This window comes from Hydra vulgaris, chromosome 13 (genome assembly GCF_038396675.1).
Source record: "Hydra vulgaris chromosome 13, alternate assembly HydraT2T_AEP".
Lineage (NCBI taxonomy): Eukaryota > Metazoa > Cnidaria > Hydrozoa > Anthoathecata > Hydridae > Hydra > Hydra vulgaris.
Genome location: NC_088932.1, coordinates 24,849,289 through 24,860,261, shown reverse-complemented (window position 1 = coordinate 24,860,261; position 10,973 = coordinate 24,849,289). Strand labels below are relative to the sequence as shown.

The 10,973-nt window shown below is 29.1% G+C and overlaps 1 protein-coding gene and 1 long non-coding RNA gene across 2 annotated transcripts; both read right to left on the bottom strand.

The window, feature by feature from the left end:
- Positions 1-3,928: 3,928 nt before the first annotated feature.
- Positions 3,929-5,578, bottom strand: LOC136089754 (uncharacterized). Its single transcript, XM_065815835.1, has one exon. The coding sequence runs from the start codon at positions 5,576-5,578 to the stop codon at positions 3,929-3,931; it is 1,650 nt and encodes a 549-aa protein (XP_065671907.1).
- A 2,053-nt stretch (positions 5,579-7,631) lies between these two features.
- On the bottom strand, positions 7,632-8,584 carry LOC136090211 (uncharacterized). Its single transcript, XR_010643260.1, has 2 exons — positions 8,120-8,584; positions 7,632-7,814 (listed from the first exon to the last, which is right to left on the bottom strand). It is a non-coding gene; the product is annotated as an uncharacterized LOC136090211 (long non-coding RNA).
- Positions 8,585-10,973: the final 2,389 nt, after the last annotated feature.

Here is a 10,973-nt window from a genome sequence, read left to right as displayed (position 1 = left end):
TTATTTGGTTTTTCTAAACCGTTTTAGGTTCAGCTAAACTTTAGTTTAATGATTTGCGATGAAGCTGCTTAAAATCCTTGAAAATAGCATTGAATTTTGTGTTTTTTGTGAAGTACGTTTATGCACGTACAAAGTTTTATTTTTAAAATATCTGCTTTTATTTTAAAGATCATGAAATATTTATTTAATATACATAAAGGTTTGAAGAAAAAAAATGTTTTGATTTCTATTCATTCAAAGAATTTTGAAGTAAAATTGTTAATCGACTTTCACATCAATTTCATTAAAATTTTGCCTATTTTAATAATACTCATTGTAAATATGTTACAACTACAGTTGACTCTCGGTATCTCGAACTCTCATGGGACCGGGAAAAAAGTTCAAGATATCGAGAGGATTTTGGCTTAGATGAGTGCGCAAGGGACGGGAAATAACGTTCGAGAAGTAAAGTTTGAGATTTCGACTATTCGATATCTCGTCAACTGTGCGATAAAACACGTGATGTTACAGTTAAAATAAAACACGTGTTTATTGCAACAACAATAAAATAGTCTAGATAATAACTAGATCATAAGTAGATCATTGAAAGTTAAAGTATTTTTATTTTTACTCAAACACACTATAGTCGATTAATTTTTTTATATCTGTATTAAAAATTACACAAATAACCAATCCAATAGATAAATTGTTGTTTACATACCTTTACATACTCTTAAAAAAACTAGAACTCAATGAAGTAAAAAGGAAAAACTCACTTTGTTTTGATACCAGGGTTACCAGTCAAACCGAAGTCAATAAAATCATAAAAATAATGAAAAACACATTAATCGTGATGTGCCCCAAGGATCAAAGTTAGGACCACTACTATTTTTATTGTATTTTTTAATGATTTCTCCTTTCTTAGCGTCAAAATGATTTCTCCTTAGCGTCAAAAATTTTATACTAATTGTAATGACTCCAATCTTTTTTATTTCGATAAAGACGAAAGTTGCATTTAATGAAGAATCATCCAAAAAAAATTAGTGATTTACAAGTAATGGAATCTTGTTAAATCTGGAAAAAAAAAATTTCTTTTGTGTTAAAAACCTAGGTAAGGGGCCGTCTATAATTAATGTCAGTGTGTTTTTCGACTCCTGCCCCCTTGTATCATTTTTTGTCAGACCTTGCTCTCTTCTTTTAAAATAATGTCATACTCTCCCTTAGAAATAATGACAAGGTGTCAATCTGCTCCATTGAAGTGTATTTATTAACCAACCTTTGGGAGTTTTTGTTTCATTTGTGACTTGACTTGGCATAGCAACCCTTTAACTCCTTAGTAGACAATGAGCTGTTGCAGCATTTTGGTGGATAATTATAATGCGAGTGCCGACCAAAGTGTTTGTCGATACAATTTTTAAACTCATTAACCGTATATTGCTCAATGTCGCCACACGGCTACAAACAGTTAACTCTTTTTATTTTAAAAACTTCGCAACGGTTTTCTTTTGTTTATCATAATTGCTTAATTTAGTCAATAAGTCAGTACTTGCGTTTTAAGTTTTTTTATTACTTAATTTCGTCATTAAAAAAATAAGCTTTACAATGTTTTTACAACATAAAAATATAACATTAAAGTTTCGACCGGAGCCGGCATAAGACATGGTCTTATCATCCAGCCCCGTTAATATAACTAAAAAATTCAGCCGATAAAAATGAAAAAGGAGAATAAAAACAAAAGAGGAAACTGATTTAACGATCAATTTACTATTTGCAGAAAAAAAAGAAGAAAAAAAAAATTTAATTATTTTTTTTAACTATTATTATTATTTTTTAATTCTCTATTTTATTCTACTTTTATTTTTATTATACACGCACGCACAAATATATGTCCGTTCATATATACATACAAAACCAAATAATTCTGTTTTATATTCCATCTACAAATTGCGTAAGATACAAAAAATACTGCATTTACAAATCGCGTTATTGTTATAATATAGAATAATTTCAAACATGCTTTAAGTACCATACAATATAATTAACATGTTGCGTCAATTTATTAGATATTAAATATTTAAGATTATCAAAATTTTAAATATAAGGATAGTAATTGCTTTGTATCATAATCAAATAAATGTTGTTTTGTTGCACGTTAAAAATGTTGAGTTGAAGTTAAAGTTTTTATATTACTCGTTAAAACCAAGCTCCATAACCGCGGCCCTCGGCAAGATATCGAAAAATCAGCTTGTTTTAATAATGTTTTTGGTATAAAAAAATTATTTATTGAGTATTTAGTTTCGTATTTGTGGTTTAAAGAAAAAAAGTAAGTTTAAAAAATGCTTGGTAGCATACCATTTTTAAACTTAAACATAAAAATAAGTATATTAAGAATACTTATTTCATAGACATTAGGCACTCCAATTTCTCTTAGTAGTGGTCTGGCACTAGCGTATTTATTTGCATTTAGTATCAAGCGACTTGCTCGTTTTTGTATTTTGTAGATTGTATTTAACTTTGAAGGATAAGTACTTGCCCAGATAACGTTGCAGTAACTGTTGTAGCTATGAATAAATGCAAAATAAATATTTTTTAAACAATTTGTGTTCAGATGTTTTTTTTTATACATAATACCAATAATTTTAGATATTTTATTTTCTATTACTTTGATATAACTACTCCAGCTAATATGTTCATTAAGAATTACGCCTAAAAACTTGATTGAGTATTCTCGTTTAAGTTTTGTTTTATCAATTAGTAAATCAGGTAGTTTTAAGGGGAGGGTTTCAGATTTTGATAATTTTGTAAAAAGAATATATTTACTTTTTTCGACATTTAAAGAGAGTTTGTTAGCCTTAAATCATTCTTTCAGGTTCTCAAGTTCTTGATTAACAGTGTTAAATAATAGGCTAATTTTTGTGTGGCCAAAGAATACTTGCGTATCATCAGCAAAAAAGACAAAGTTAAGTATGTTAGAAGATAAATAGATATCGTTAATGTAAACGAGGAATAACAATGGACCATGAAGTGATCCTTGTGGGACCCCACGAGTAATGTTTTCAAGTCGTGTTACAGTGTTGTCATATGATAAAGCTTGTTTCCGATTATTAAGGTAAGAGCAAAACCATTATAAATTGTTATTTCTTATTCCATAATTATACTATTTATAAAGAAGAATCTCATGGTCAACTGTGTCAAACGCTTTTGAAAGATTGAGAAAAACCCCAAGAGTGTATTGTTTTCAAACCTATTTAAAATTTCGTTGACAAGTTTGGCTACAGCGTGTTCTGTTGAATGGTGTTTTTGAAAACCATATTGGTTATTATTTAGCAGGTGGTAGTTTACCAGGTTGCTGTAAAGTCTATTGTGCATTATGCGCTCTAATATTTTTGAAATGCATGGTAAAATAGAAATAGGCCTGTAGTTAGAAGCTATAGAATCATCTCCGCTTTTAAATATAGGAACAACTTTTGCTAGCTTTAGCTGATCAGGGAATACCCCATTTTTTAAAGACAGATTACAGATATGCAGAAGAGGATATTTAATAATATCGTAGATATTTTTTACAACGTTCACGTTAATGTTATCTAGACCTGGACTTTTGTTTTGTTGTAAGGTATTAAATGCATTTTTAAGCTCATCCGGAATTATATCAAGCTCGTTCATAACTGATATCAAGCTCGTTCATAACTCTTTTCTAAATACGATTTATAACATTTTTTTCTAGGAGTTATTTTATTAGTTACACAATTTTTTTTGTATAAGCAACTTAGAGTTTTGGTCACAACTCGAGTTGCTTATTTTTCAGCCAATTTCTTTATCTCGAGTTGCTTAATGGTTGCTTAAGTTTCTTAGCCTAAATTTCAGTGTTTTTACAAATAAGAGACAAAATACGGTTTAATATCAAGTTTTTAACAGAAGAGTGCTCTTTACAACTAAAATCACTTCAATTCTAATTAAAAAAAAGATTAAAAATGTTTCTCTCTTCTGCTGGATCTTTATTTTCTTCATCTCCACTTTCTTCGTCTTCTTGTCCGTCTGATTTTTCTACTTGTCCATCTAGTTCCTCGTCTTCTCCGTCTGATTCGTCAGGCAAAACATCAATAGGTTTATCCTTTACTTCGTCTGGAATAGGAGTCTCTGTGATTTCCACCAGGTTGTGGAACAACATAAGCGGGCACGGAGCAACACAAGCAGGCATGCCTTCAGGACTTATCTTATCGTCCTCGCTACTATCAGCCGTGATAAGACATCCTGTTTTCGCAAAGCTCCTATAAAGCATACGAAGAAATTTCTCGTCTTTGGATGTTTTACGGTAAGCTTCACCGACCCAACGAGTTATCAAAATGCGGCGATCTTTTGCCGACAGTTTCCGGTCATCGTTGCCAAGCCAGAGTTCGATGTTTTTATCATTTTCAAGCCAGATATTTTGTTCTGCTTTAATATGTGATTTGAATGCTTTTCCTGGTCCGGCATCAGCAGGTTGCCAAAAATGTGTCCCGTTGGGACCACCAAACCAGACAATACCTTTATGTTGTCGCTCTTCATTCAAAAACTCATCACTGACTTGGGCTGTCAGGTTATCGCAGAACAAAACATACTCATCCAGATTAACGACAGCATTGGAGAGAGTGTTCTTCACCCATTTCACGGAAAACGCTGTATCTGCCCATGCATTTGGTTGCCAGTACACATCTACATCAGTGTCATAGGCTAAAACTTCATCATGACTAATACTTTTCCCCTTACCTCTGAAAATCAACGCCGGCTTCACCATTCCTTCAGGACTGAAACATATTTGAAGGGTAGCTTGTCGCTTACCAAGCCCACTGTCAGGTTGAGCTACCCATACTCTATGGTCCCTTCGTTCCTTTCCCTTACTCATTGGAATTTCGTATGTTCGTTTGCTCTCGACTACAAACTGGAGTGGAATTTGATCTACATTGATTCTCTTTTTCGGTGGGACAGGCCCCCATTTTTTATCGTATGTGGGTTTGCCACTTCCAGACTTTTCTCTCAAATTTGAATGCCATTTTATCAGAATCGGGGTTTGCTTTTTTACGTCAGCTTGGCACTTACGTTGAACACACAGCATGCGGATCTTATTTTTCCTTAAGAAATGAGTGACTATTGATTTTGGCAATCTGTCAGCATTCGGGCTTTGTTGTAGATGAATTTGATTCGCTCGGACATACAACCACTCAAAGTTAACTTTTAGCCCCTTTTTTCTTGCTTCGGAGAATTTGTCATAAAGTTTGTTATATAAAGCTTTGTGTTTGTCGCCTCTTTGGCATTTCCTGAATAACGCTTTTTTCTTGTTTTCGTTGTACTTGTTGTAGATTTCTTTTTCCTTTGATTTCCATCGTGTAATCATACTCTTATGAACGTTATACTTTTTTGCTACATCCCTACTTAACATACCATAGTTTAAGTGATTTAGCGCATCAACCTTTTCTTTTAACGTATAGCTCTTCCGTTTGTCAGCAATTTTTGGTAATTCGTTAGCTTCAACATCAGTAAGAAGCTTCTCTAAAACCAATTTCACAGTTTTTTCAATATTATCGTACTTGTTCTTTCCATCAATGATTTGATCCAAGCTCATTGATTTCGGGTCTTTTTTTTTCTGTCAGTGTTACTACCATAGTATATATACTATGGTAGTAACACTTACAGAAACAAAAAAAAATGTTAAAATAAATGTTTAGAGAATTCAAAAAAGAAATTGAAGAAATGTTTCGTAAACAAGATAAAACTGTTATTGATATTATTGGCGCTAATATAAAAATAATTAACGACAGATTGGACAAATTAGAGTTAAACTTCAACGTGAATGCAAACAAAATTAAAGAACTTACAAAGGAATTGGAAAATATTAAGGATAGCCTAAACTACAACGAAGAACTAGTTAACAAAAAATTCATAACAACAATAAACAACTAGATAAAAAAATTCGAACATACTATTATAAAAAAATTTATGAAGGAAAAGCAACGAAAATGGAAAAGCAATGAAAATGGAAAAGCAATGAAAATGGGCAAGAATCATGGGGGGACTCTGAAGAAAAAGAACTTTAATTTTGAAGTACCTATTACTTTTTGCCTTTTAAAAAAAACTGAAAAACCTCATTTTTTCATTAGATATCGAGTTATTAGTAGTAGTTAAAGTTAAAAATATATTTTACTTTTTTTTTATTGTTTATATACATGATGACGTTTATAGAAGTTTATTCCTACTTAACTTATTTATTGTTCTTATACTTTTTACTTTTTAATTTATATGTTGGTTTACTCTAATATAAAATTCTGATGAGAAGATCCTCTTGATCTATATCTTATCTTTGTTAAATGCTTATTTAAGATTCTGGACGACAAGATATTTGCGACCTTCTTTCAGATACCTTGTTTATATTTGTTATATTTTCTATGAGTGTAAGTTTGTATTATAATTTTATTATTGGTTATTTAAAGCTGTACAACGATTAACAAATGTAAACAAAAAAAAGAATTTATATCTATAGATATAAATACATATTTATATAAAAATAATATAAAATAATAAATAATAATAAATTTTGCTTTCAGTATTATATTACGTTCTTAAAGTATGGTGTTTGTGTCGCAGATATGCACGAGTATCTTAAGACTGTTAGTGAAGAGATCCCTGATGCAGCACGTCTTTGTTGATAACTTAAACATAGCGAACATTAATGATTTTTCAAAAGTCTATAAATTTGTTACGAGTTTTGTAATTATTTTATGTTATTGACCACTAAAATTAACTGTACTAAACTTAAAAAAAGAAAAATTAGGCAGCATTTGAAGTCTTGTGTTAACTTACCTGTCTTGTGTTAGCTCTGACACATACAAAGCTAAATGAGCACACGCGAGATGTTTACTTGTAACACTATTATTTTTTCAAAGTTTGTGTTTGTCGGCCTGCTTTAAAAACAAATAAAGATTTATGTAAGTACATAATCTACATTATATTATTTATATTAGATCTTTAAATACTGGAAAATTTTTATGAATTATTAAGGTTGGTTCCTCCGTCTTAAAAGATTGCTAATCCCTTGTTTATACAAATTATCAAATGCATTATTGTGTTATACTAGACTCTATCCCAGTGAAAAAGTGCACATGGGATACGCGTGGATTTTTTCCATATGTAACCCATGTGGGGATTATTATTTTGTCCCATGTGGGTTTCATATGGTAAATCCCACATGGGTTTTATGTGGTAAATCCTACATGGGATAAAGGTGGAAAATACTACATGTTATAGATCTTAAATGCCACATATTTTAATCCAAATGGTATAAAAGTAGTCAATACTAAACAAATGAAAGTCCGAATGCTTCTATGATAATTTTAAAATTCTTTTAATTTAAAAATTACTTAAATAGTAATTTAAAATTAATTATCGAAGCTTTCAGAGAGGCTTAACTTAATCTGGTATTTGCTACTTTATCCCATTTGGTATTCAAAATGTGTAATATTTTTGATCTTTTACATGTGATGTTTTCCACCTTTAACCTATGTGGGATTTACCTTAAACTATTATGACAAAATTTTATAAAATTAAAAAACGTGTTGCAAAATGAATTTTATAAAATTAAAAAACGTGTTGCAAAATGAATTTTATAAAATTAAAAAACGTGTTGCAAAATGAATTTATTTTAAAATAAATGCTATTAATCAATACATCCAAAATGAATATTAAAAATATTATTTTTTCTTTTGCGATTTACACGCCGTTTTTTGTCGATTGAATTAATTAAATCGCTTCGGGTTGCATAATACCAAGGTTTTTAGTATCTTCTAACTTTCTTCAAACATTTTCTAAAAAAAAAATATTAATACAAATATATATAAATATAAATATATATATATATATATATATATATATATATATATATATATATATATATATAGAGAGAGAGAGAGAGAGAGAGAGAGAGAGAGAGAGAAAGAGAGAGAGAGAGAGAGAAAGAGAGAGAGAGATAGAGAGAGACAGAGAGAGACAGAGAGAGAGAGCAATTATAATAAGGAACCTTATTAGTCGAGCAATTTTAATTATTAGCCAGGTTGAAGTCATTAATGACTACAATATTTCACAAATAATTATTTCCTAATTTATTACTTACAATGACTAACGTATTATGGGTAATTGAACACATATTATGCGTAATGAGCTTGAACCCATGAGGAGAATTCTGAAAAAAAGTGATCAATTAGGATAAGTAGTTAAACAAAAAAACAAAAACAAAAATGTAAAAACCTTCTTTACAATGATGTAGACGTTGGGTGCAATAGCCACTGGAGGCAAAAGTATCTTTACATTTTCGTCACACACATGGCCTTCTATATTAACAGGCCTTGACATCGCGCAAAATGCCGTAAAAACTGAAGGCCGATTAAACTTTCACTTTTACTTATATTGATATATTTTTATATTAGGTAGGGTGTAATGGCAGTCTATGTTTTCTAATAATAATCTCTAGTAAAGACGGAAATATAAAAAGAAAACCAAAAAATTGTTAAAAGATAATCATATTTTTCGTATTTCAAATTTCATTAAGAATGTTTATGTAATATTAAATAGCATCAATAACAAGCAGAACCATAACAAAGTATATATCTATATATTAGAAAGATTTTGAATTTTTTTTTGCTAAAAATTATTTTGAATTTTTTTTTATTAAAAATTATTTTGAATTTTTTTTTATTAAAAATTATTTTGAATTTTTTTTTGCTAAAAATGGTAACAATAAAAATCACCAACAATAAAAAACACCAACAAAAGTTGATTCAAGCAAAAAAAAAGTTTTATCAATATATCTCAACAGGTTAAATATTTACAAATCCAAACATACTGAGAGACATAAAGGCTAATGAGAAAATAAAAAACATAACAAGTAAATAGCATAATAAATTACAAAACTAATTTTCACATAAATTATGATAGCTTTAGTATTTTCCTTTTAGATTCTTTGCTATTTGGAATATTTTTAAAAACAGATGTTGGGTTTAAAGGTCGTTGCTTCCCATATTTGCTTTCAAAAGGTGCTTCATTTGGCCAATGCGGTCGACATACTGCTGTATAGTCTGTAACAATAAAACCAGTTCTTGGGATAGCTTTACTACATCTTTTTCTCTCCTCTAGATTCTTCAGGAATTTATAAATTGATATTTTTGTTGTAGTTGAGTATTGATATTTTTGTTGTAGTTGTAATTAATATTGTAGTTGTAGTTGTATAAATTGATATTTTTGTTGTAGTTGAGATAGTTCGACTTGCAAAGAGGTACACAGCATTTTAAAGGCATTTAATTATTAAAAAAACTTATCGTTAGTTTAACAATATACCTTACAATGTAACGCCTTGAACCTTACAACGTTATCGTCTTGAAGTTGCGCTATCTAATTTATAAACCAATCAAATTTTAAAGATTTATTAAAAAAGCACGAACACAAACTTTCGTCTAATGTTAAAAGATGAAAATGTAAACACAGTATTAGGAATTGGCCTTCAGTTTAACAACTTTGTTGAGCGATGTCAAGGCCTGTTATTATAGAAGGCCGTGGTCACACATAATATAATATTCTGAAACTAATAAACAAACATCTAAATTTCTATAAGTAAATTTCTCATATAACTCCTGATAGTTAACTATATGTATAACTAGTTATACATAAAATTTATTATATGAACTTTTTTTTTAAGGTTATGCTTGAACAAATTAGTACCAATTAATTCAAATTCAAGATTTAGTTCAAGTTCTTCATATCCTATCTTATTTTCATATCATAATCTATTATGGTATTATTTATATAACATATCACAACAATATTATTAAATTTGTGATGTTCATATATCATATGAACATTCTCTAACGTGTTCATATGATATTTGAATATAGTTCTTGAGTATATTATCTGCAAACAATTGACTGATGCAAGTTCAAATGTTGTCAAAAACCAAGCATGCATGCATGAGACACTGAAGTGTCCCACAAAGAAATGCTGGTTTGAAAGTCAAAGAATTCCCAATTTTCTTTATCAAAAAAAAAAAATTAAAATAAGGGGGAGATAAGGACTTTTTTTATGCTCCAAAACTTTTAACTTTAGATATAATAAGATTGATAAAACTTAAGGGACTTATGAAGTACATTGAGGAACAAAAACAGGGTATTTACAGAAACTTTTCAATATTTAATCTGGAGTACCACAGTGTAATTGGGAATAAAGTCTCTGGGTCCAGTATTCAAAGTAATATGATCTAAAGTAATATATTAATTAAATAAAATGCTTTAAAATGCATGCAGTTATACATAAACTCCTGATAGTTAACTATATGTATAACTAGTTATACATAAAATTTATTATATAAACTTATTTTTTAAGGTTATGCTTGAACAAATTAGTACCAATTAATTCAAATTCAAGATTTAGTTCAAGTTCTTATTTGTTCATCGTTTTTTCACTATTTTATATTTATTTGTTCAAATTTGTTAACTAGTACTGTTTCTTGCTACAGTAAGAATATTTATTATTGTTGAACGTGATTTTATTAGTAACTTAATTTTACTTTCAACATATTTTGACAACACCCTTTACATTTTAAATGATGACAGCTTTACTTTTCTATTGATGTTAAATTTATTACGTTTCAATAACTCAGATTAAACTTTAACTGAATTATTGTAAGCTTTGTAAGGGTTTGTTGTATATGGTGTTGTAAATAAAGTAAAAATATTATATATATATATATATATTTATATATATATATATATATATATATATATATATATATATATATATATATATTTATATAATATATTTAGGCTATGGGGTCATCCATAAATGATGCCAGTAGATAGAGGGGCAATGTGAGTTTAACAATAATTGACAAAGGGGAGGGGATGTTGAGACCAAAATAATGTCAATTAAAAAATTGAATTAAAAAAAAAAAAAAGTAAAACAATTTATGCTAGCTATGA

What these genes read in the sequence shown, in the direction of transcription:
- LOC136089754 (XM_065815835.1), bottom strand. Translation starts at nt 5,578, where the DNA reads ATGAGCTTGGATCAAATCATTGATGGAAAGAACAAGTACGATAATATT.